Source organism: Streptopelia decaocto (genome assembly GCF_964273445.1).
Source record: "Streptopelia decaocto genome assembly, chromosome: Z".
Taxonomy (NCBI): Eukaryota; Metazoa; Chordata; class Aves; order Columbiformes; family Columbidae; genus Streptopelia; species Streptopelia decaocto.
In genome coordinates this window covers 12,089,775-12,115,741 of record NC_138657.1, presented here as the reverse complement: position 1 = coordinate 12,115,741, position 25,967 = coordinate 12,089,775, and the positions used below count along the sequence as shown (strand labels likewise).

The 25,967-nt window shown below is 39.6% G+C and overlaps 1 protein-coding gene across 6 annotated transcripts in view; it reads left to right on the top strand.

The window, feature by feature from the left end:
• The window catches only part of ELAVL2 (ELAV like RNA binding protein 2), a gene marked incomplete at both ends in the record, with an annotated part of 50,236 nt that extends 36,833 nt beyond the window's left edge, over nt 1–13,403 (top strand). For 2 of the 6 annotated variants that reach the window (XM_082075217.1, XM_082075213.1), the window contains 4 exons: nt 4,157–4,310; nt 6,811–7,036; nt 12,565–12,603; nt 13,073–13,403. In XM_082075217.1, the coding sequence (XP_081931343.1) occupies nt 4,157–4,310; nt 6,811–7,036; nt 12,565–12,603; nt 13,073–13,403 (750 nt within the window). The remainder of the gene's footprint in view (nt 1–4,156; nt 4,311–6,810; nt 7,037–12,564; nt 12,604–13,072) is intronic. The other 4 variants (XM_082075218.1, XM_082075214.1, XM_082075216.1 and 1 more) reach the window with 3 other exon arrangements.
• Between the last annotated feature and the right edge of the window lie 12,564 nt (nt 13,404–25,967).

The window sequence follows — 25,967 nt, the reverse complement described above, 5'->3', positions numbered from 1 at the left end:
CCCCTGCTTTCATTGGTGTCAGACTTTACATTAGTAACAGTCCACACAATGAACTTCGTTGCTATGCTCCCCTACCATGTAGAGTTCCATTTGGGAGGTATAAGGACTCTTTCTTTTTGGAGGAGGGAAGAAAAAGAAGAAAAAAACCCCACACTACCTTAGCTGTTCAGAACTACTTGTTTTTGATAAATCAGGATTTTGTGTCTAGTCCTTTCCCTCAGGCAGTCTGTCTCAGGCCTTGGGTTGTCTTAAGGTCATCCTGCCAAGTATGACAAGAGACTTTTTTTCTTAAAGAAGTTTGTAGCCAAGTGGGCACAATAGGCAAGTTCTTTCATTTCTTAGATGTATTTTTGTACCTTTTAGGTAGCCATCATTGTCCTTGCTTCTTTTTTGGCTGAATGCAGGCAAGATTTACTGTTTTCCTGCTTCTGATGTAGCCTTGCTCTCAGACTTTCTCTCCACCTGGGAATATCGTAGGTATATACTTTTGCCTGTAGAAGAGTAGGAAAATGACTCAAGATCTAGAAGCTCTTCTTTCAAATATGCATGTATGTATCGTGAGGATTGACTGCACAGAATAAAAATTTGGTTTCAGACAAAGTTGCAAGTTTAGGGCTTTGTCTTCACAGCTCTATAATGGTAGCAGATTGACTACTTAAAGAAAACATTTTTATAAAAGCTTTCATGTTAAACCCTTCAGCACAGAACTGGTGAAATCAGTCACTTGAGCCAGCTGAGTCTGAATCTGCCATATAGCTGGTAGTTGAAGTCAGATTCCTCTTTCTTTGTCTGACTTGCAAGACTGTACTCTGCCCTTATCATTTTTTTAGTTCTGCTGGTACTTGTCCTTGATGTTGCAAATATTCATCCTAAGAAAATGCATGGTTAAATAAAAACAGCAAAATAAGAGTAGTCTCTTTTCCTGTCTTTCTCTGGAAGAACTAATGTTGCTGATGTGATTTGGACTTCAGTATTGAATGTACTCTAGTAAGTTTTAAGAAATCAGAATTATATATTTGCCTTTCCTGGAAGACATGTTAAATTCCTCATCTAACTTGTGGAAGTCTTTTGGGAATTAAGTAATCTGTCATGTGCATGAACACAACTGCTGTTCTTGTAACATCTGGTATCCTGTTTCAAGTAGTTTACAATATTCCATCATTGCTGTAATTTAAAGTGGTACTGCATAGTATATTGATAAATTAATTACTTATGCTGCAAAATGGCTATGTCCTTGTTAGGAAAGACAGGCCAGCAAAGTGAGGTGGTGGAGTTGCCCTTTACATGAAAAAGTAATTACAGTGTATTGGGTACTGTCCAGGCACAGATGAGGAGCGAGTTGAGTCTGTGGGTGAGAATTAAGGGGCAGGCTGTCAGGGGTGATGCTGTTGTAGGTGTCTATTACAGGCCACCAGATCAGGGTGAGGAAGTTGAGGCCTTCTACAGGCAGTTGAGAGCAGCCTCACAGTCACAGGCCCTGGTTGTTGTAGGGATTTTAACTTCCCTGATGTTTGCTGGGACTGCTCAGCCAGCCAGCCACAGTCTAGGAGGTTCCTCCAGTGCATTGATGGTAATTTTCTGATGCAAAAGGTGGAGGAGCTGACTAGGAGAGGTGCATTGTTGGACCTCATCCTCTCTAAGAAGGAGGGTCTGGTTGAAGTGGTAAATGCTGAGGGCTGCCTTGGCTGCAGTGACCATGAGATGGTGGAGTTCAGGATCTCATGTGGCAGGAACAGAATGCCAAGCAGAATCGCAACCCTGGACTTCAGCAGGGCAAACTTTGGCCTTTTCAAGCAATTGCTAGGGGAAATCCTGTGGGAAAGGGTACTTGAAGGTAAAGGGGCCCAAGATAGTTGGTTAGCATTCAGGGACTGCTGCTTCCAAGCTCAAGATCAGAGCATCCCGACATGTAGAAAGTCAAGGAAGGGAGCCAGGAGACCTGTGTGGTTAAACAGGGAACTGGTGGGCAAACTCAAGAGGAAGAAGAGAGTTTATAGATCATGAAAGGAGGGGCTGGCCACTTGGGAAGAATATAAGGTTGTTGTCAGAGGGTGTAGGGAGGCAACTAGGAAAGCTAAGGCATCCTTAGAATTAAACCTTGCGAGAGGGGTCAGAAAGAGAGCTGGGGAACAACCTGTTAGAGAGCAGTGTAGGGGAAAAGGACCTGGGGATTCTGGTGGACAGCAGGATGACCATGAGCCAGTACTGTGCCCTTGTGGCCAGGAAGGCCAATGGCATCCTGGGGTGTATTACAAGGAGGGTGGTTAGTAGGTCAGAGAGGTTCTCCTTCTCCTCTGCCCTGGTGAGACCACACCTGGAATATTGTGTCCAGTTCTGGGCCCCTCAGTTCCAGAAGGACAGGGAACTGCTGGAGAGAGTCCAGCGCAGGGCAACAAAGATGATTAAGGGAGTGGAGCATCTCCCTTATGAGGAAAGGCTGAAGGAGCTGTGTCTCTTTAGCTTGGAGGAGACTGAGGGGTGACTTCATTAATGTTCATAAATATGTTAGGAGTGAATGTCACAAGGGTGGAACAGGCTCTTCTCAGTGACAACCAATGGTAGGACAAGGGGCAGTGGGTTCAAACTGGAACACAGGAGGTTCCACTTAAATATAAGGAACTTCTTCACAGTGAGGATGACAGAGCTTGGAACAGGCTGTCCAGGGAGGTTGTGGAGTCTCCTACTCTGCAGACATTCAAAACCCGCCTGGACACATTACCGTGTAACCTCATCTGGGTGTTCCTGCTCTGGTGGGGGGATTGGACTGGATGATCTTTGGAGATCTCTTCCAATCCATAACATCCTGTGATTCTGTCAATTCCCAACTAGGCTACAAAGTGAACTACTACTTTCTGTTCACACTGTATCTTGGGAAAAATTACGGATGTAAAAAAAAAAATTGCAATTTATTGAAAAAAAACTTATTGTCAGCATATGTGACTGGATTATAGAAGAGGTCCCTGTGACATGTGAATCTGAGGTGGAAGGATTTGTCCAGACTCTCACAGTAGACTCCAGCTGTGACAGCTCTGTTTCAGTTCTTGTTTTGCTTCCAGAGGAGTCTTAAGGGTCTGCTGATCTCCCTGGAAATGAGGCAGGCGGAGGATTTGAAAATAAATGTCAAAGGATTAGGCAAAAGATACATTTACGGAGTTCAGTTCCAACTGCCCAGAGTTGCTTGAGGGAGGGTTGCAGGGAGGGAAGGAAAGGAGATAAACCTGACCACTTCTTGAAGCTTCTTTTACCTTTACATTTTGTACAGTAAAAACCCCAAATAAAGTATTTTGTCCTGTTCCAGGATAAGCCACTTGCACAGCCTTCAGTGGAAGGTACTGAACTTTTCAATATGCTGGTTCTGTAGCATGTGTCTAAGGACTGAAGAGTCTAATTGACAGTTTTAATAAAATATTTGTGACTGATACTTTGAGGCAGCAGGTAAAAACCTCTGCCTAGAAGGACCCAAGAAGCTCACTCTTAGTTGCGATTTGGATGTATGGCCTCTGTGTTGCAGAAATTGGCAAGCTGCTGAATGGTGGCAATGCAAGTTAAGTTGCATTCCTACTTCTGCTGCTCATTTGTAGACTTATAAAAGTAATGTAGCAGTGTTTATCTTGACTTCATGAAGGGTTGTGTGCCATTTGATGGCCAGCTCAACACATATACAAAGTGCATGGTGCTTGAAAAACACTTGTGGACCTCTGCAGTGCTTTGACTGTCTGTGTTTGACCTAGATATCAAAGTGAAATCTTTATCCCTTGTATTTTTTTAATGATAATTAAAAGGAAGACATTCTTGGATCTTAAATTTACCTTTAATCTTACAGTAAGCTGAGAACGCTTTCTCCACCGAGGTTCACTAGAGTGTGTACCTAGCCTTTTCTCCTTTATCTGAAAGTAATCCTTAACTTACCATGTATGAGTTCATGCAGTCAGCTTCTCCTGCATGGTCTGTTTTGCATTCCTTCAGCATTTTCACAGGAGCTAGCACCAAAAAAACACACACAGAAAAGTTTTTTGGTTTTGTTTAACTGGCTCTTAAGGTAACTTTGCTAACTGCCTTTAAAAATATTTTAATATGTCAAAACAAATGACAGTCTTGTTTGAACTGGTTTTAGTGTTTGATTTCTAGGGGGCTTTTTTGCTTTGTTTTTCTTAAGGTTTCCTATGCGAGACCAAGTTCAGCTTCTATCAGAGATGCAAATTTGTATGTTAGTGGACTTCCAAAAACAATGACACAGAAGGAACTGGAACAGCTCTTTTCCCAGTATGGGCGCATTATTACTTCTCGTATTCTGGTTGACCAAGTCACTGGTAAGTAGCCAGTTTTGCATTTCCTTGCATTTTTTAGACTAAGAGTTTAAGAAATATTTCACTGTTCAATACAATAGTCTTGTCATTAGAATGTATGAAAGGTGAATGTAGGCCAGAAATTTTCTGCTGGAATTGTTCATAAATATGCATGGACAAAAATAGATTGTGGAGTGTACTGAGCCAGCTTGAGTCATTTTCACCCTGAAGGTGCAGGTTTGAAGCCTGTTTCATGGCTTGTAGTAAATTTACAGCTGCTATAATCTTCCTTTCCAAGCTGCTGCATGAAAGTAGTCTCTATGCTCCTTATGAAATGTTATTAAACACTTTTCTTTATAAAAATAAAATCTTATGCAGAAAGGCACAACTGGTTGTCTGAGGCTAGGATTACAAAAGGCTTGGACTAGGAATTGCTGTTAAGACTGTTTTCAGGGTTACCTCCCTAACTTTGCACACACTGAAGAACGTGAGCTTTCAGTTCATTGGGAACAGATGAGTTCTGTGCTTGTCAGTAACTTAAAGAACTGAGCTGTAGCAGGTTAGTTGGGTTGTTACACCATGTGTCTAACCAGTGAGTGGGTGTGAGTGTCACTCTGTGGTTACTCTTCAGACTTTGACAGTAATGTGTGGGATTTTTTTTTTTAACTTCTTTTTTTGCTGGCTCAAATAGCTGATCTTGAAGAGCTTTGTAATTTGCTGCCTTACCTGCTTCCAGCAGGTGTGTTTTAAAAAATAAGCAATCAAGTAAAATGTTAAGTATGTGACAGAAGTATTGACTCTGCAAAGCAAAATACAAAGGAGCAGGGCTCTCTAAATTCTCATCTTTCCAAAACACCTAGGGGTGTAGAGCAGAAGAATTCATTTACTCACCTAATTATTCCCTGAATAATAAGGTAGCTTGCACTTTTTTTTATAGTTGTATCTTCTTAAAGTCACATGTTGTCATAGGTGACAAAACAGCTTTTAGCTGTAGGAGGTCATGAAGTTTCAAATTGTCTGACTTTGAAATGGTTGTGCATGCCAGTGTTTGAGACTTGGCTGACATGTAGAGAGCTTTGTATGTACTCCTTTACAGTTCCATCATGTTAACAGAAGTCTCACCATTGATGCATAATACCCATGGAGTGTGTCTGAATAGTGAGTTGGTGAGAGTGTACAGAGGCAAGGAAAGGAGAGCTAAAGGCCAAATAATGACTTGTAGTAGAAGCAGCAGATTTGCAGGTCAGAGTTAGTCTTTTGTGCAATAAATAGCTGTTTACAGTATATTCATGGATAGAAATGGTGGGATATGACAAATAGATCAAAGTAGTAAATATAATTAAACTTTCAAATGTGTACTGTAATTCTGAGTACTCATAAATCCTAGTATGTGCACAGTCACTCTCTGGTGTAGACTGTTGTTTGGGTTTAACCTTTCTTTCTTCCTTCTTAGTAATTTGGAAGAGGTAGACTCAAAATGGTATGAATAATAAGGTTGTGATACAAACTGACAGATGAAAAATGCGAAGTTGAAGTTGTGACATTTGCCTCTTTAAACCTTTCTTGCACCTGCTTGTTGTCATTGTGGTGGTTTAAATCATCACTGTGTATGAACCTTTACTGTTATTTGTCTTTCACAAGTGAGGGCAAGCATCTAACTTGTCTTTTCATTCATGAACCAAAATATGAGGGGCCTTTAATTGGATTTGGGAATGATACAAAAAAGCAAGCAGCAAATCTGTGTTGGCTTTAGTAGCTATAATGTTAACTGGTTAGAGTACTGACATCTCAGTGTGTTTATATTTAAGCCATAATATAAATTTTTGAGATGTGATGTACCTAAGACATTCCATAAACACTTGTTGATCCCCTTGTGGTGTTGTTTCCGACTTTTCTATATCAAGAAAGAATCTCTGGCCCAAGAAAATAGTTTCCTTCCAAAACACACCTACTACAGTATGGTGATATGCCAGAACTGAATCTTTTACTTACAAGTCACCACAGATGATTAAAATAGGGCCATAATTACCATTACTGCAATCTAAACCTGCACTCCATTTTTTGTCTTCCCAGAGTATTTGTTCCAACGGGGAACCTCAAAGGGTACTGCAGGAGAACATAAGTAATTTCTTGCTGCTAAGGAGCAGATGACTAAGCTATTTATTGAATTTCAGTAAATTTAGATTAGTAGTGCAAACTGAACAGAGGTTACAGTGCAGCTGGTTCAGGATTCACCTCTGTCCCCACAAAATTGCTTTGTTTCAGAAATACCCTCTGGCACAACTGTCTCCACTGTGTTTTTCCTCAAGCTTCCAAGCATTTTGCACAATGTATCTTGTGTCAGTTAAAGATTTAGAGTAGAAAAGTCGTCTTTGAGGAAAAGCTGAGTTCTAACAAGCTCAATAATCATGTGTTCACAGCAATTGGCCATTAACGAAGCAATTGACTATGGAAGTCAAGTGTTAACATCTCATCTTCCAGAGTCTCTGAATTAATCACTATATGCTTCCTTCACCCTATGCAGGGATATCAAGGGGTGTGGGATTTATCCGGTTTGACAAGAGAATTGAAGCAGAAGAAGCTATCAAAGGCTTGAATGGCCAGAAACCTCCAAGTGCTACAGAGCCCATCACTGTAAAGTTTGCTAACAATCCAAGCCAAAAAACCAATCAGGCCATCCTTTCCCAACTGTACCATTCTCCAAGCAGAAGGTACCCGGCACCTCTAGCTCAGCAGGCTCAACGTTTTAGGTAAGTCAAATACTTGTGTGCAACTGTGCTAGAAGCCACATGTCTTGTGGGCCTCTTGGTTTCCCTCCATTCTTTCCTTTCCTTGTTTATCTGACTTCTGTTGGTGAAGGAAACACATGAAAGTGTTGGACTTCAGCTATGTTCCTACAATACAGCTAAAAGTAAAAATGCATTCCATCCTATTAATAGCATTTTAATATCTAATAAAACTACCTATTTAAACAGAGATGACATCTATTTTTTCTGCACAGTCACTAAAAAAAGAATCCCTTTTAAAATGTTATTTTTAATTTCCTAGATTGTTGATTAATGTGCAAGTTGATTCAGTTAATGTCGACATAGGCAATTCAGTTTTCTCCTTTGCTGTGTCACAGCCAGATTCCTCTTCCCCAGTCCCCTCTTCAGTTCCATCTTCCATCCCTCTTCTGAATTTCCTCTTTTTGTAGTTAGTTACATAAATCCTGCATGCCACACATTTGTGATGAAGTTGATTCAGTATTTTTGGTGGATCTATGTTCCTGTTGTGTTGAAACTGCATCCATATAGTTCCCTGAGATATTTAGTGTATTGAAAATGAGAGATGGTAAGAACAAAGTAAAACAAATATTGTATTATCTACATTCATGAGTACTCAGATTTCTTCCAGTGATTTTGATTGTTTCTGTCCATCCTCTGGCCCAGGCTATCTGACTGGAATGTGTTAAATAATAATATACTGTTTTCTTTTTCAAGAAATAAAATAAGCTGGCAGTTTGCTTCTAGGAGAATATACCATACTATACTGCAAACGCTCTGCATTGTTTGTCCTTGCTTTTAGGCCAAACATTTAGGGTTTGTGGACTGCTTTTGGCAGAACTTCTGAATTCTTCAGCTTTTCAGCCTTACGTGCTAGAAGAGTCTCACAGGTGTGAAGGCCAACACTAGAGAAGGCTTTCTGCCCTAGGGGAAGTGATCACCAAATAATGAATGAAATTTGGTGATTTTTCTTACCATTTCTTAAGGAATAAAAGGGTTAATTTAGACAGTGTGCTGAGTATTGATGAAAGTAGGCTTCCCATTGTTCCACAGGCAGAGAGTATGGGGCAGAAGTTGTACTTGCAGGGTGAACCCAAGTGTGTTATATGAAATAAGATCATGAGGGAGCTGTTGTACAGCCTTTGTTATAGTACTCAATATTTTTTGGCCAAACTGGCCTACCGACTCCTTGAGTTCTTCTGAGTGCACTTGTTCCCAGATACTTGGCGGTGTTTGATATTACTGTGATACTGGCTGTGTTTAACTGATACACCAGGAAGATCTACCAGGATTTGTAAAAATTCTCAAACTTGGAATTTTTTTTACCTGGGACCTAAAGTTCTTTGTATTTAAGTAATGTCAGTAGACTACACCTGTCCTTCAACACGATGCTCTGAACCTTAATCTTATTTGACTGCTTGTTTGGGTTTTTTTAGTTGCTGTGGTTTGGGGTGTGGGTGGTTTTGTGTTTCAGGTTTTTTTTTTTAAGTGTATTTTTATGAATGCTCATTTAAATTTCATAGAACACCAGACTGGAAGGGACCACAAGGATCATCTGGTCCAACCTTTCTTGGCAAAAGCATGGCCCAGCACCTTGTCCAGATGAAACAGTCACGCACATTGAGCATGTTGTCCACCAGGACCTGCAGGTCCCTTTCCACAGAGCTGTTCTCCAGATGGGTAGATCCCAGCCTGTGCTGCACTGCTGGGTTGTTTTCCCAGGTGCAAGACCTTACAATTGTCGTCGTTGAACTTCATGAGGTTCTTGTTAGTGCACTCTTCCAGCCTGTCCAGTTTATCCTGCACGGTGATTCTTCTGTCAGGAAGTGTTCACTTACCCAGTTTGGTGTCATTGGCAAACCTTATCAGGGTGTGCTTGATTCCATCATCCAGATGACCTCCGAAAGATGTTAAAGTGTTGGGCTCAGCATTGATCCCTGGGGGTCCCCACTTATGACATGTTGCCAGTTTGAAAAGGAGCCATTTATCACCACCCTCTGGGTGTGGCCTGTCAGCTAGTTCCCCATGAACCACAGAGACCACTTGTCTAGAACATAAGGTGTCCATGTCCTGAGGTGGGAGGCCATGGGAGACCATATTGAAAGCCTTGGAGAAATCCTGGTAGACAATGTCCACTGTTCACCCCATGTCAAACAAGCATGTTACTTGTCATCTGTGATCAGGTTTGTCAAGCAGAGTTTACACCTGGTGAATCTGTGCAGGCTATTCCCAGTCATGTGCTTCAGCTGAATTGTGAAGAGCCCCAGGAGGATTTGTTCCATAACTTTATTGGAGTTGAAGACAGACTGAGCCTGTAATTTCCTGGATCCTCCTTTAAGCCCTTTTTATAGATGGGGGGTGACATCAGCTTTCTTCAGTCTTCTGGGACATCACCCAGTCTCCACGACTTCTGAAATATTGTGGAGAATGGCCTCACAATGACATCAGCCAGCTCTCTTAATGTTCTTGGGTGGATATTGCCAGGGCCCGTTGATTTGCAGGAGTCAAGCTCCTGTAATATTAAATCTCCTTACTGACTCTTCCTACACTAATGGTGGATCTGCATTAACATCAGCCTGGATTTATGTTTCCAAGGCCTGGGGCCCAACAGTGCTGGTAAAGACAGAGATGAAGAAAGTGAGAACCTCTGTCTTTTTGGTATTGTTGTTGACTACTTCACCTCTCCTGTTTAACAGTGGGCCAATATTTCCCTTCTGTTTGTTTTGGTTTTTTTTTTCTTGTGGTTTTTGACATCTCTGGCCAATTTCAATTTGAGCTGAGCTTTTGCTTTTTGAACTACATCTCTGTATACCTTGGCAATGCCCTTGAAGTTCTCAGTTATTTATATGCTTTTCTACCACTGGTACACTTCTCTTTTGCCTGTGAGCAGACTCAGAAGCTTTGCAGTTAAGCCAGAGGGGTCTCTTGCTCTGTCTAATTCCCTTGATGAACTGGTTTTGTGCTTCCAATTCACAGCATTCAGTTTATTACCATTACTCTCTGTAGAAGTTTCCCACAGGACCTCTCCTAACTGAGCTGTGAGCAAGCTGAAGCTTGATCTTCTAAAATCTAAAACTTCTGTTTTAGTAGTAACCTTCAGCATGCTCAGCAGGATCCCAGACTCCAGAATATTGTGATCACTGCAGTCAAGGCCATCATAAACTGAGACACTACCAAGCAGGTTTTCTTGGTTTGTGAGTAGCAAGTGCAGCAGTGCCTTATTTCTGGTTGGGACATCTATTGGCAGTCCTCTGCGAATTCCAGGAATTTGATGGATGACATCTGAGCTGCTGTATTTTTCTTCCAGAAAGTGTCTGTGTAGCTGAATTCACCCATCAGAACCAAGTCCCGTTGCCCCAAAGCTTGCTTAAGTGACTCAAATATTGTGTCCTCAGCCTTACCTTGACTTGGAGGCTGGTAGATGCCTACTGTAAGATTCCTCTTTGACTGGGAAGTGTTGTTTCGTTTTTTTTTTCTTTCGAGGTGTTAAGTGTAAAGTGATGCCTAAAACAACCATATTGTGATTTGTTCCACTTAAAAGTATAATGGTAAAAAACGCACTGAGTGCCAAGTCTGTAATGAATAGGAAGGAGAGTAAAATCTTATTTTTATCGATGGGAAAGGAAGAACAAGGTTGAACTGACTGGTGAAAAGGTAAACTACAGTTGCAGATAAAATTAGATAATTTTTTGGGGAAGGCCTTCAGGCTTATATTTTTTCTCTAAAAGAGACAGCCTTGCCAAATTTTAAATTTTCGCTGTAAAGGGAAATCTGTTTGGTTTTTTTTTTTTGGTTTGGGTTTTTTGTTTGGTTGCTGAGGTTTTGTTTAGGTTCAGTGTTCTGGTGGTGGGTTTTTTTAGTTTGTTTTTGGGATTTTGTTTGTTTGGTTTTTGTTTAATTTTTAGGTCTTTCCTGTTGCTGCAGCAGTCCAGCTTCATTACTGACTATGTAGTTCAGATTGCACCAGTGCTTCAGGATCGTTCATGTCTTTCACATGCAAGACATCTTAGCTCTTCACATTTCAGACATGATTACCTGGTGTGGTTGCCCTGTCTCTGTTAATGATGGACAGAGGCCTGAAAGCGGAGTCAGCATATGCTTTAGTAGTGAAGAACAACAGGATCATTACAATGCTGCCTTTCCTGTTAAGAATTTTGGACTTTCAAAAGCAGCTATATATAATTGCTCCTCAGTTTCTATAGGATGTATAACTTAAAGCATCTTTAAAAATTGTCCAGTGAATATCCTGAAAAAAATTCCAGAATATGTAACAGATGAAATCTGTTAACTGTGATACTGTTACTGTAAGTTCTTCGCTGACTGCTCTACATCAAGGGCCTGCCAGGTTTCTGGAACTCTCTACCTTTTTCTCCACCCCCAAATGTAAATTACAGTAGACCTCTGTCATCCACACTAAATATATGGGTAGTAGTCAGGGATTTTTAAGTTTTTTCTTCTCAGCTCTTCTAGGGCTTCAGTAGCTCCCCTTCTGGTCAGTGCGTCCTGCAGACCCTGCTCACTGCAGAATCATAATGCTCTGTAGTTTGAGACCTTTACTTAGCTGCAAACAAGAACAAATATTACTTGTTCAAGTTTTTTTTTGTGCACAAGTATAGGTACACTACGTCAGTTTGGATTCTGTGTACCGGTAGTGGTTCTTAAATACTATAGCTTATTACTGGAGAGAAATCACAGCGAGGTACAGATCTGTAAGGGAGCTGTAAGCTAAAAAACCTAAATCAAGTGCACCTTTTACCTAAGCTCATATTTTGTGGAGTCTTGAAGAGAACCTTTAACAAGACTTTCTCTTCACATGCGTGGGCTTTGACAGGAAGGAACCAGAGCTGCTTTATGGCAGAAATTTTCTTAGAAAAGCACTTCTAAGGGGCTTCAGGAATAAGATGAGTAGGATTGGTAGGCACTGCATATTCCAGGTATTGGCTTGGTAATTCCAAAGTGTTTAGAATTGTGGTTTCATACTACAGTTTAGTATCTTGAGGGAAGGTGAGGGAGGAAGTACGTGGAGAAAGCTTACAGTCTAATATGTGTGTATACATTCTAAAAACGCTTTATTCTAGAAAAGACTAGGAAAATAAAAAAACTTGTGTGCAGTTGCTGTTGCAACTTTTGTGACTGCTCCAAAACCTTGCATCTGTCTGGGTGTTCATGTCAGTGCACTGTCAGAAGCCTCAGCAAAGTCTTCACCCAAAACAAGTCGGTAACCTGGAAAATTTAAGGTGGTCACTGACTAACTTTATGCTAACAGTAATGCTAAACTTGTGGTAGTGGTGCACTTTCTGAACTGAAATTTATGGTTGCGGATACTACACAAGAACATCTATCTTGTATTCACTAACTGTATCAAGTGTAATTAAGATGCCACAGCTCTTTTGGTAGTGATACTTTAACTTTGCATGAGGTTCTGTACAGTGCAAGTGACATGGCAGTAATGTACCAAATTTCCTTAAGATGGAAAAGTCTGAAGACTGAACACTTTGCTAAATGTTTTGCAGGTTGGACAATCTGCTCAACATGGCTTATGGAGTAAAGAGGTAATAAAGGACTATTAGGTTCATAATCACTGAATTATTTTTAAGTATTCTGCATACTCTTTTTCAGTAAGACTTGCGTTGGACTTTTGCATGTTGAGATGTCAGCTGAAATGGTTCATTTTGGTGCATTGTACATGAAAGAGACAAACATTTTGTAGCAATTCCATGGAATTCCCGTTTCATGTGACTTGAGTAATCCTTACTGGTTTTATCGCATGCTTTTTTGTTTTTCTGCATTACATCATTTCAGATAGACCTAGCACTGTTCCCCCTACTTGTGTGTAGTATTGTAAATAGTATATGTGTAGTAGGGGGGGAAAAAACCATGTGTGATGTTACCTTACTAGTCTGGCCAACATGTTCATGATGTGAAAAGTCTTGTATCATTTTTTTTACTTTGTAATTTCTTAGATGGGATTTTCTGTGAACAGCCACTTTATGATTCTGTTTTATTTCCATCATTCTTCAGTAGGTTTCCACCAATGACCATTGATGGAATGACCAGTTTGGCTGGAATTAATATCCCTGGACATGCAGGAACTGGATGGTGCATTTTTGTGTACAACTTGGCCCCTGATGCTGATGAGAGTATCCTCTGGCAAATGTTTGGACCCTTTGGAGCAGTAACCAATGTGAAGGTCATCCGTGACTTTAATACCAATAAGTGCAAAGGTTTTGGATTTGTGACTATGACAAACTATGATGAGGCAGCTATGGCAATAGCCAGCCTGAATGGATACCGCCTGGGGGACAGAGTATTGCAGGTCTCCTTCAAAACAAACAAAACGCACAAAGCCTAACAAGTTATTCTCAGTGCATTAACACATGAAAACTATACAACAAAGGCAATTTACAGAAGCTTTATGCATTAGTAAATGCCTTTGTTGTATGTCAGTGTGGATATGGGGATAAAACGACTACTTAGCATCCTAAGAATATGTGAGAATTTTTTTATTGCTAAAGTTTGAATTAAAACTTCTTAAATATCTTTTGTTTGAATATTGACAAGAGGTACAGGGTTTTTACCTGTCACAATGCATATTCTATTGCCTTCTTTGGAGAAGGTGGACCTTTTAAAATGTTTCAGCTAAGGGAAGAAGTTTTTTCTTTTTATGTGACTGCCTTTAAAATTAGTAAATACTGAGGCTTTGTGTTATATTTCTTCAGTTGATTTTTTTAATTTGCCTTGTGTTTTGTTTACATCTTAATGCATTGTTGTTTTGTTGTTCAAGAAAAGTATTTGAAGTTTACATTTTATTTATAAAGTTATAAGCAGTATTTATTTTATAATTATCATTTGGGTTGGGGAATGGGAGGGAACACATAAAAGCTTATTGTAAGAATACTGGAGAACTTTTCGTAAAGCAGTACCTTGCCAAAGAGATAAGAGCCTCTTTGATGTGGGTTTGAAAAAAGCATCTATTTTTTTATAAAAAAAATAAAAAAAAAATTTGGAGAAACTTTTTACTGGTCCTGGAACAAATATTTTGACTTGAATACTTTGAGAAATCTCTTCATATGACACCTAGTGAGCTTTTAAAACTTACCAGGAAATTTGCAGTTGTTGGGGAAAATTTAGAAAGATTTATGATGTAGAAATACTTTTGAGACCTTTGTATTAAGAAGTAGGGTCAATGGGATGCACTGTTGGTTTCATTTTTGTGATCATCAGTGGAGTCTTTGATCATCCTGGTTATTAAGTGATTGTTGGCTCACATGAATATGTGATTTTGGAACAAATGAAAACTAAAAAAAAATAAAAGAATATAAGAGCAAGCAGGAAACTTAAAATACTGAGATGGGGGAAAAAAATCTGTTCTTCCTAAAGATTTCCCTTCAGATAGAGCTCATGGTGTTTAGTGATGTACTTGCTATTGTTTGAAGAATTGTTTTGTCTTAAGAAAAAGACATTGAGCATGGTTTGTGCAGTAGCAAATCAGCAGAAGTGGCCTGAGTTGGGTATGTTTGGAGGTATTTTGAAAGTTATATTCAAGGCTAACACCTGAGCTTTGTGTAATGTAAATAAGACCTTGACTTATGAACCTTTCAGCTAATTTGAGTTTAGTTTATTTTTTAAGTTACATGCCAAGTGATGTTCAATTTTGAATGTTTTTGTATAAGTTTTTTCTTTGTAAATGGCATTAACACTGTTAGTTGAGGTCTGCTTATTCATTTTTGTTGTCCTGAGGACTTGAATTTACAGTGCATCAGATCTGTTGCTATTTTTGTCTGTAGATAGTCTAGCTTCAGCTGTTTATGGTGATGCTACATTTTCGTTTATAAATATGTTTGTGGTAAAAACGAGTTAATCATAGGTTTTGAACAAATTTCCTTACATTTTTCATACAAAAACCATAAGTACCTGTATGCTATTGAAATTTAACTTTGTATGATGCTTAAATCACTATTTGGGGAAATAGAAAAAGTCTTTACCATGTATTGAAGAAATTTAAGAAAAAAAGTACAGAATATTTTCTGATTAGCATCTAGCTTATAATTAAATTTTTTTAAAAAAAGCTGAGGGTTTGATGCCTTCACCAGGATGCACTGACAACTATGTAGTTACGTCCTGCTTTTTGTATAAACTGAGATGCTCATATGCTTCCCCTTAGAAAAAGCAATGTTCTATGCATAACATAGTTGTACACTATATTTGCAGTTGCTTTTGGTTCTTATTCTTTTAAATTGTAGTTATAAAGTTTTCAGTATAGTACGGTACATATACTGTGAAGCGCGTGCTAAAGTGAAAAAGCAAGTTTTCATGCTGACCCACTCAATGCTATTCAAAACTCAATTGGCTTCCTGAGCACTTCCTCATTCTTAGGAGCATTTAGATTGTTAAAGCTAATCCTCTGCATTAAAAATTGTATATACTATAGAAATCACAGACTATCCAATGTGGGGAAAACAGTAGCTACATGCTTCTTTCCTATACTACTGTAGCAACTAACGGCATTGATGAGAAGGCATGTAAATTGGGCTTCACTTTACAGTGTTTATCCAAGCACTTAGTAAAATATAAGGCTGGTATTTATTTGAAGTTGTATAGTGAGAGTTAATTCACACCTGTTGGAATAGAAAATATATTCTGTTGAGTATTTAAGAGGTTGTACATGTTTTCTTTTGTGTTTGGATCCTTTGTACTTTTTCATGTTCGGTACATCAATAAACAAAGTTGAAGGGAAAACAGTGTCACGGGAAGGTCTTTTACCACATTGTCCTCTGCTTTCATGCGTAACCAATCTGAACAAAAGGTTCTGCAAAACTCTTCAGTTCCTTTTAACCTATTGGAAGGTCTTACTTGCCATCCAGGAGGTAAGACAAGCGGAGCTGTGTACCTGTTCAGTTATGTCAGAATTAGCATTAAATATTTTCATTTTGATTTTATATGAACTGCTCAGTACTTAGTCTGATATAATAAATGAGGGGTCATTAAACACATTCAGTAAAAATTAATCTGCCTGTCTAGCAGACTACTATTCAGTGTAGCTAAGTTAATGCCTTGTGTGTTAGGATAAATAAAGAGGAGATGGAAGGATTTACTGTTTATTGCAATGTCCATTTGCTGTTTAATTACTGCGTGAATTTCTGGGCTCCATTAATTGAGTGTATATTAAGTTAACCTTAGTTTGCTGTTCCTTTCCCTTCTCATCTCTTGAAAAAATTCTTTAAAATTTAGTCAACCGTCTCTTGCACTTCTAAAATTTTCCTCCTAAGTTCATCTACTTTGCTCAATTGAATGAGAGTGTGAATTTCCTCCAGTGAGAATACAATTCTGAAATTGGCTTATGCCACTCTTCCACAGAAGGGGTAGTTTTAGTTGTCAGCTTATACCAGTTTGAGTACAGTGTAACTAGCCATGGTTGAATTATTTTGTCATATGGAAGTGAGGACCAAAATATGTATTTGCTTTCAGTTTAAAATCAAAACTGCTTATTTTTGAGGGCTAGCTGCAGATAAGCAGGCAGCCAGTGACCAACACAAAAATTTATCAATTGTAAGTGCAGTTGCCCAGAGGAAGGGTCAGTGCTCAAAAGTACAAATTTCATGACATGTAGCTGAGCACCTCTGAGTGGTTGGAGCTCATGAGTAAGGGAACCTTATACGCGTTTATACAAAAGGACTACTTTTCTTACTATATTAAAGTTTTGTGAAAAAGCTAAGGAAGAAAACACAAAATTGCTGGTTACTTTTATATTATTAATGCCTAAGTAATAAGTTCCAGCAACATCTGTAAATATCTCTTTGTGACTGGTGTTAGGTAAGACAATCCAGCAGCATGACCCTGGCGGAGGGTGAGCTGTAACTGGGACGTGAGTGTCAGCTGGGGTGCTTGTGGAAGGGCTTCATTACTGCAGAAATGTGCTTCAGGCTTGTGTGGCCTCTTCAGCAAAAGATGCGTGTGATTAAATGAACCGCAACAGGTGGACTTCCCACCTGTGCCTCGGAGAGAGCATTTTCCCAGTGTGAATGAAAAATGTGCACTTTTTAAAGCGGATGGCTGTCAGCTGGGGTTGTACATGGTTGTATTCATTGTGTAATAGCCTGGGGTCATCCAGTGCTAGTAAATCTGGGACACTCTTGCCTGCACTGCTGGGCAGGCCTCACTGATGTTTAAAATCTGTTTCCCTTTGGATTGTTGCTTTAAATGCACTGCATGAAGGTGACTATATGTATAGGAATTGTGACTCAAATCACGCAAAGCAGCAACAAGTTAGTAGTTTGCTACCAAAAAAAAAGTATAGTTTCATTACATGACTTGCAGAGGGTATCTTGGTGGTTGGGCTTTTTTTGTTGGTTTGTTGTGGTTTGGGGGTTTTTGGTTTTTGTTTTTGTGGTTTTTTTTTTGGTTGTGTGTGGGGTTTTTTTTTTTCACAATTTGAGAAAAGAACACAGTTTTAGAGGTGCTTCATCATGAGTAAAATAATAGCCTGGGATTGTGTTACTTCATCCCTGTCAGCACTATTGATGCAATTGTGCTTCCACCTTCTTTTACATTGCACTTTGTCTGCCCAGTTATGGCATTGGGATTTCAAAATTTCCATGTGTGCATCTCAAAACCAAGAAGAATGCTCTTCTTTTTAGGCTTACATTTTCCTAATTAAACCTCACTGTAGAGGCACATGTCTACAAAACTACTGCAGCGATGACTGGTGCTTTGGGCCAGCAGATGGATGTACTGGCGCATCAGAGGTCATCTGAGCCAAGCAGCTTAAAACAAACCTGGAGGGGAGGTTGCGCCTTTTGGTAGGAAAAGATGGAACAGGGACACTGTGATAAGTTGTGGGAAGTCTCCTGTTGGGGTGAAGTCAGTTTTAATTTTAAAAGTTGGCTTGTTACCTGCGCTTTCAGTAGCTGTGACAAAAATAGAGGAAGCAATGTGAAGTTTCAGGTACCTTCAAAGCAACATGAGTCACCACAGAGTTAAAAGGTTGCCTAGTTGTGTCATCAGACTGCTGTATTACTGTCTTGTCTTGTAAGTACTCTCCTATTTCCTTTTCTTAACCAAAATTCTGCTCTGAGACATAAATGGGAACAAGGAAGACTTACTTTTTTTTCATACTTGTATGGCCCCTCTAAAAAACAAGCATAACTGCAGAAAGTTAATAAAACATTGCATTTCTTATGTACTATAATATCATGTGACTCTTACAAGTGAGTTTAAGTCAACAGAACACTTTCAGTGACCCTGTAATGTTGTAAGGAAATCCACTACAACTACTGCCACAGTATTGATTATAAACACTGCATACACAAGAGCTGAATTTTAATTTGAAGAAATTGTCATTAAATTGTTCTCACTTATGCAATAGGGCCTTTGTTTAGTACAGCATATGCATTTCTCTTGCTTTGAGTGCAAGGATGTTCTTACTGTCAAGTGTTCATGTGAATGTTCTGCTGATATAAGCTGCCGGTCACCCAGCTGCTGATACAACAGGGCTATTTGCCTACACTTACAAAAGATTATATTCTCTACTACAAAATTAAACAGCCCTGAAAGCTAGTCCACCACTTCCTGTTGTCTGCCTGTCTCAAAAGTCTGGTACTAACTTTTAGAAATGCAAGGTGTTCTGTAGCAGCCTCCTCTTTCAGAAGGACGTTGGAATTGGTCTAAGTGAAACACTTCTTTCCTCCTACTACTTGTGCTTTGTGCCAGTCATACAAAATACAACAAGCAAAAGTGTGGTTGCAGACTTCTTTTTCTGTCCTTGATTAAATTAGCGCTATTCTGGTAGATCTAAACCAGCTTATTCGTACCCTTCACTTCAAACTACAGGTATTCCCTGTTCAATAGTTCATGTTCTTTGAGTTATGACTCCGGAGGCTTTCTGGTTCAATTGCTACTTCCTTGAAATGGTGTTGCATATTCATTGCAAATGACTGCAGCATCCATTTTTATTGCCAGAAACTCAGTTATGTCACAAATCTGAATTTTGAAAATCACTATACTGCTTGCTATAAATGATAACCACTGATGGTGGGGTTTTCTTTATAGATAAAATAGTTAGCAAAGTGTGTTTAGGCTTCCTCAGGTCCCTGTTCATTGTGCTAACACTCAACAGCCACATATAATGTGGGTTGGGCTCTGTCCCACCTCTCTGATCTGTTATTAACCAACCCTGTTCATTGTGCATCCAAGTTGTGCAAATAGCAACATAAAAGCTTAAGAACAAGAATGTAGGCCATGTGTTTTACAGACTTCAGGGAAGACCAGAAAGGGCTAAATGAATCCTCAAATTAGTTCAATTAGGTTGCTGATACAGGACTTACATAAACTGATCCATAGCTGATGAACAATTTCATAGTGAGAAGACATTTCTGGATGCTACTATTATACTTTCCTGATTGAAAACAGGGTCTTCCATGTTCTAGATAGCTTAACAACATTTGCCATGATCTTAGGTCTGGTGCCTTAGGAATTTATATGGCCATCCCGCAGAACAGCTGGAGGAAGAGAGGAGGGAACCCCAAAAGGATCAAGTTTGGACCAAAAAGGAAAGCTGAAAATTCAAGTTATGTCTGAAACTCATCAAGACTAATCTTGTTTCAAAAATTGCCTTGTTTAGTCCTCTGTCCTGTTCTTATTTTATCTGGGGAAAATGGTATTTCCTGCTACCAGGATAACTTCTCCAGAAAAGCTGAAGCAAAGTAAAAAAGAATGTAAAAAAAAAACCTAAAAGCAAAGGCAGCAGAAGCCTGAAAATGAGCTTTCAAATTGTGATACCAAATTTCAGCAGTTCTGTCAGTTGATAGTGGGATTCTTTGAAATCTATGCAAAGCATGGAGAACAGGAAAAAAGTAAACAAAAAAATTAAAGTGAACTTCCTCTTCGGTTGACTGACTTGCCACGTGTAAAGTGTTGCATGTTTCTTGAGGACTTCACCTGATCATGGTAAATCTTTGAGACTTTCAGAGCCCCTGCTTTAAATACCTGTTCACAATAAAATTCTGTAGCCATTAACTGGAAAAGGAAGAGTTGATTCAATTTCCTTCCTTATGATGGAATTTGAAGTAATGATTAGATGTGTCAAAATAACTTTGTTCTCTGTTTCAAACAAATATATTTCCTCAGCAGCAGCTCTAGATGAGGATTTCTATAGCACAATAAAGGAACTGATCCATACGAGATGCTTAAAGGCAAATTTGGTTTTCTTGGGAAAATGTTGATACTTCTCCAACTATGTAAAGTTCCTGAAGATGCTGCCCCAAAGCCTTTCTTTTGCCTCTTGTCTCTAAGAACTAGCAGGTACTTTCTTCCATTTATGAAGATCAATTCATCAACATGCCAGGCAAGAATGTTTTTGCTTTACTTCAGGGTAGTAAGGCTGAGCTCATCTTACAGTGTTATCTTGTTCTTCACAGAACTGCAGAATGGTTGGGGTTGGAAGGGACCTCTGGAGATGATGTACTCAAACCCACCTGCTAAAGCAGGTTCACCAGAGCAGATCACACAGAAATGTGTCCAGAAGTGTTTTGAATGTCTCCAGAGAAGGAGACTCCACAACCCAGGGCTCTGTCATCCTCAAAGTAAAGAAGTTTCTTCTCACATTCAGATGGAACATCCTGTGCCTCAGTCTGTGCCTTTTGCCTCTCATCCTATCATTGGGCACCACTGAATGAGTCTGGTCCCATCCTCTTGACACCCACCCTGAAGATATTTAGAAGCATAATAAGGTCTCCTCTCAGCCTTCTCCAGGCTGAAACCTTAATCTTGTATAAGCTTTAAACTGTAAACAAGCTTTACAAGGTCTAATCCAGGGAATACAAGGTATGTGGTTTCAGGGAGTCTTGTCAAGGCATTTCACCATGTCAGCTGCTGTTTGATAACATTTTCTCCTTAAATGATTCCTAAACACGAAACGTTCTTCAGTAGTGTGGAAGTATTGTGAAAGTTTTCACAAATTGTGATCTTTAGCTTTTTCCAAATACCCTATTTAGAAAGTGACCCTGTAACCTGGTGACTTTACCCCATGCCAAGTGTCCCTTCAGCAGAAGCAGCTTTGAAGAGTTGGGAAAACTTGAAAAGTCAATGCTATTTGACAGAATCCAGCAGTAGTCAGTGACAGGTACCAGCAGGTTTTGGAGTTGGAAGCTCTTGTGGGTTTTTGCGTGATTTTGGGCAAAAAAGTCTTCTCCCCTACACATTGTGGGGAAAAGCAGTGTCAGGCTCTGTGAGAGGCACAGTCGCTGTCACCGTCTGGTTTCATTTAGCCACCAATGCAGGTGGAAAGTTAATAGCTGGGATTTTAGGTTCAGAAAGTTGCTTTGAACTTCTTCAGTGTGTCTCCAGGATTGCATACACTATGCAGTGGGAGTCACCAAAATGACAGTAACAACTGGGATGAGATTCACTTCAGCTTCTTAAACAGCTCAGCCTGGCTGTGGAGGAGAGGAGACGGAGCCTGTTGGAGGCACCCAATGTGAATCTTCCATCAGACATGCTGACATGCTGTCCTTTACCTGAGTAAACCTGCTTGCACACCAGAGCTTTGGGAATATAGCTACATTTTTTTCTTTGTGTTGGTACTGTTACCTCTCCACCTTGAGTAACTCTAGGCTGCCATAGAAATATTATCTGGGATATACCTAGTTTCTAGCTGTGTGTTCAGGCTCCTTTTCCTATAGATGAGCACATGTCATGTTTACAATTAATGGCACTTTACTTTTGAAGGCCATGGAGTTCTTGTTACTCATTAGGTCCCCATAAATGTCTTCAGATATTGGCAAACCTTAGAGATTCTGATTTATTTTTTTTTCTAAATCTAGACAGCTGTTCACCATTTGAGCTATCAACCCTCTTAAGATTCTGATTTTCTTAGTAAATGAAGCAGAGCTGGTTTAGGGGAGGGTTGTTTTTTTGTTTCGGTTTGATTTTCATCTCTCAGCCTTAGCTGCCCATGTATTGTCACTTCCAGCTTCAGCTTGATACTTCATGCATAGTGCTTTATGGAAGAAGTGTTGCTTGACATTCAGATTTACTAATGTTAGTATGTTGGTATTGCCAGGATGATGTTTTCAGACTCTGGAGAAAGGAAGGGAGCAGGTGAGTATCAGAGGGTCATTTCACGTTCAATACTGGTATTTTTTCCCCTCCTTTTGGCTACTAAAGTGAGCTTGCAAGCTAAGTGTTTTTCACCAAGGCTGTGTTTTTTCCTCCTGTGTGGACTGAAATGCAGTATTCAGCTCAGACAAGTCTGTGTTTTTAGTTCCTTTCTGTCCTAAAATTACAGTAGTGCCCTTCTGCATGTCCTACTGATGCAGTCAGAAGATGATAAATTCCCACTACAACGAATTAAGTTATGAAAGAAATCAGGTGCTGTGGAACTACCACAGCTTCAGTAGATATGCGAAATAAAAACAAATCTCCCCAGACATGAGAGAGCAATTCGTTGGGTGAAGTTTTAGGCGAGAATGAGAGTTACCTTGATGTGTAAATAACAACTTTTTTTTCTTCAGATTGTACATGCTTTTTCTATTCCTGCAAGATGTACAGGTACAGTTACAAGATGAATCTGTTCAAGGTGCTGATGGGGAGAAGACCCAGAGAAAGAGAATGCAGCCACCTTGTTGACAAGGGAAGGTGGAAAGACACTTCCTTAAGCAATAGGAAGCTCATTTGGATTTCCCTGCCAGCAGAGGTCTTTACAGGTAAGAAAAGATTGTGTTGTTCTTTACTTCAGTGTAATATCTTTCTTTCTGTATGTTTCAGCACAATCTTTTCACTGCTCCAGAGTTCACAGGAATATTTTGGAGAAGTGCAAGACCAAAACCCCGAGTGGTTTTCAATGTCAGACTTAGCACTGATGCTTCTGCATGTTTAGCTTGCAGAGATCCCTCAATAAGGTAGGCAAATCCACCATGTACTTTTGCACGTGCAAGCGGTGCTTAGACTCCCGTGCAAGCATGGCATTTTTCATGCTGCTTTTCTCCTACAATGTGTTTTTGGCATGCCTGCTCTTGTAAATAACACAGTGAATTTTTAACAGGAATGGGTTCCAAACATGCTAAATTGTTTACAGCTGTAACAGCTCCCTAAAAGCACATGTTAGTAAATCATGAGCCGTAGTACGGTGCTAAGGATATACAAGAATAGCTACATGGGAAGGGTGAAACGGGACTCTTGTTCTTTTGTGTATGAGAGTTAGGATGTTGTGCTGGATGTCTCCAGGGATGGCAGGCTTGGGGAACCTGTCACCCCTTCTCCCTGCCTTTTCTCTGAGCTGGAGACAAGACAAAACCTGACTTCAGATATTGTAGCATTGGAACATGGTTATCTCTAGTTAGTGGTCCAGGATTTGCTTGGTTTCTTCTGCCCAAGACTGTGTGCACAATTTCAGACCAGTGTCAGAGGACACAGTGTATCCTTGTATGGCTTCTCTCTGGTTGTAGGGCTATTGCACTTGTAGTTCACTATCCAGTGCACATCTTGGCAATAAAGCAGGCCTAGCCTTAAATATATCCTTCAGATATCTGTTAAGGACTTTTTTCAGAAGGTAACATTTAAATAGTTAATACAACTTACTGGCATCGTCTGGTGGTGTTCTTTTCTAGGAGCCCTTGTCCTAGGAAATTCCAGAAATTAACTGTAAAAAGCAGAAAACAATGTAATAGTGATGAGTTTAAAAGAGAAAAATGGCACTGAGAAGGAATAGCTTAGTTTCTTCTGGAACAGAAATAATTCTAATAATGGCCATTTTTCACTGTGATCTTGTTAACTTTTTTTTTTTTTTTTTTTCCTGTAGCTATTCATACTCCTTTATATTTCAAATTGAGTTTGCAAGTACATTTACATTTTTGGAAGATTCTAGGTGATTCTTTTTCCTGAAAGCAGGTCACTTACTGTGTTTCAGTAAAGATGTTAGAAATCCTATCTAATCCTATCTGAAGGGTTAAGCTCAGATCTCTGAAACTACTAGCATGTGTGGTGGCATGCTCTATTCACATTCAAGATTTTTCTAAGAGTTTGGTGAAGCACGGAGCCTGTTCTGAAATAAAAAATCTGATTTTCATGAAAAAATGTACGTAGAAGAATGCTTAATGTTAAACTAGTCTTTATAGGCCTGTATCTATGAAAATGCTTTCTCTTTCCTCAGGACCCTAGATAAAGTGGAGTTACATTGGTTTAGTATTGGGTATTTGGAAATACCAGTAATCCATTACCCTTCAGTAAGAATGATTACCAGTTGTTCTGTTTGATAGAGGTAAAAGGATTCCTTTTTTTCCCAACATAGTAAAAGAAAAAACTATTTTGACCCTGTCTACTGCAGGAAAATAAACTGTGCAAAAAGAAATCACTGTTTAGTTGGAATTTTGTAATGTAAATTCCACTGCTAATGATTTCTTTATCGCACATTGTCAATGTGGAGAGAAAAACAAGACTTCACACTGATTTCCCCTGTACCACTGGCAGGTGAATCTATATGCAAGATCAAAAGCAAAATGAGCCTTCCAGTTCTGTGCTGTCAAAACAGTAGTTCTGTGCATAGCAAGAGATGTTATATGATGAGCTGGGTAATCAGCTGAGACAATCAAGTTTGATGCTAAATTCTGTAGTCTGGGAACACTGCAGCAAAATTTCTGTGTAAAACCAACATGAGGGAGAAAAGTAACAAAGGTTAAGAAAATGAAATATTTTTTCAGGTATATGCTATTCCAGATTTGTCCTTTCCAGGATTCACTGGAAAATGGACCTATTGCATGAGCAGAGGCAGATTGGTAAAGGGAACTAGAGGCTTATGTATTACAGGAAATGATGCTTGAAAACAAATGGATTTTCCAGGTTTTTTTTAAACTTTGCTCTCAGGAGGTCATCTGTCTTCATTTCCTGATCAAGGCCAAGAAGACTTCGAGGCTTTGAAGTGGAACACTGGTCAGACATGATAGTTCAGATAATGCCACGGCACAGCAGTGACCCCAGTAGCATCCCATGGATGTGGTCACAAATAAAGGCTCCATGCATGTCATAGTAGATTGGTGCTGCTTTTTTTTGGAGGGGGCAGGGGGAAGGGAGTTTGGCTGTGGGGTCATAAAGCCCTTCTGTGTGTGCAGAACAGGAATGAACCCCTGAAATGCTGAGCCTTGTAACTATTCCTGTCCAGAAGAGATGATTTCCCCTGACCTTCATCTGTTTTAATCACTGGAGGATCTTATTAGAGCCGTTATTTTTAGTACACTGGCCATACCATGACTGTGGCTAGGTCCATCACGTTTCATCATTAAATCAGCTGTGAGTGCTGCTGCTTTGAAACAGTCGTTAAGTGAAGAGTATTTGTTTCAATTGGAACTCAAGAAGTACTATAGTACACGTTGGTCAAAAGGAAAATGCTTTTTAAGAATTTGCTTCCATTAATGGGCATAATCCTTGCTTAAAAATTTCTTCATGCTAGAACTGATTCATTGTAGCAGCATAGTAAAATCTGAAAATACTAGCTTAAACTTGCTTCAGATACTTTGTCCAGTCTATGAGCAAGGCCCTGGCTACCATGATTTCACTTGCTTCACTGATGGGCTACACCCCTGTATTCACTTAGCCGGAGACATACAATAATGTATGATTTTGTGCATAATTTTGTGCTATTGTTCGTGGCTTGGTGCTGCTGAAACTACAGGGAGCATCTCTGCTTGTGCTTTCAGATTGCTGTACTGATTTGTGAGATGCTAGATGCCTTAGTGTTGAAATGCCTAATCAGTGGCTGCTAAAGAGCAAATCTGTGCTGAAGAATGTCTAAAGCAGCTGCATTCATCTGGGATGAGATTCACCATGATGTCGTGGAAAATGTGCTCACAAGCTCAGTGAAGAGCAATCCCTAAGAAGTTATAGTTATGAACAGACTTGTGTAGGAAACAAGAGAATGCAAAGTTTA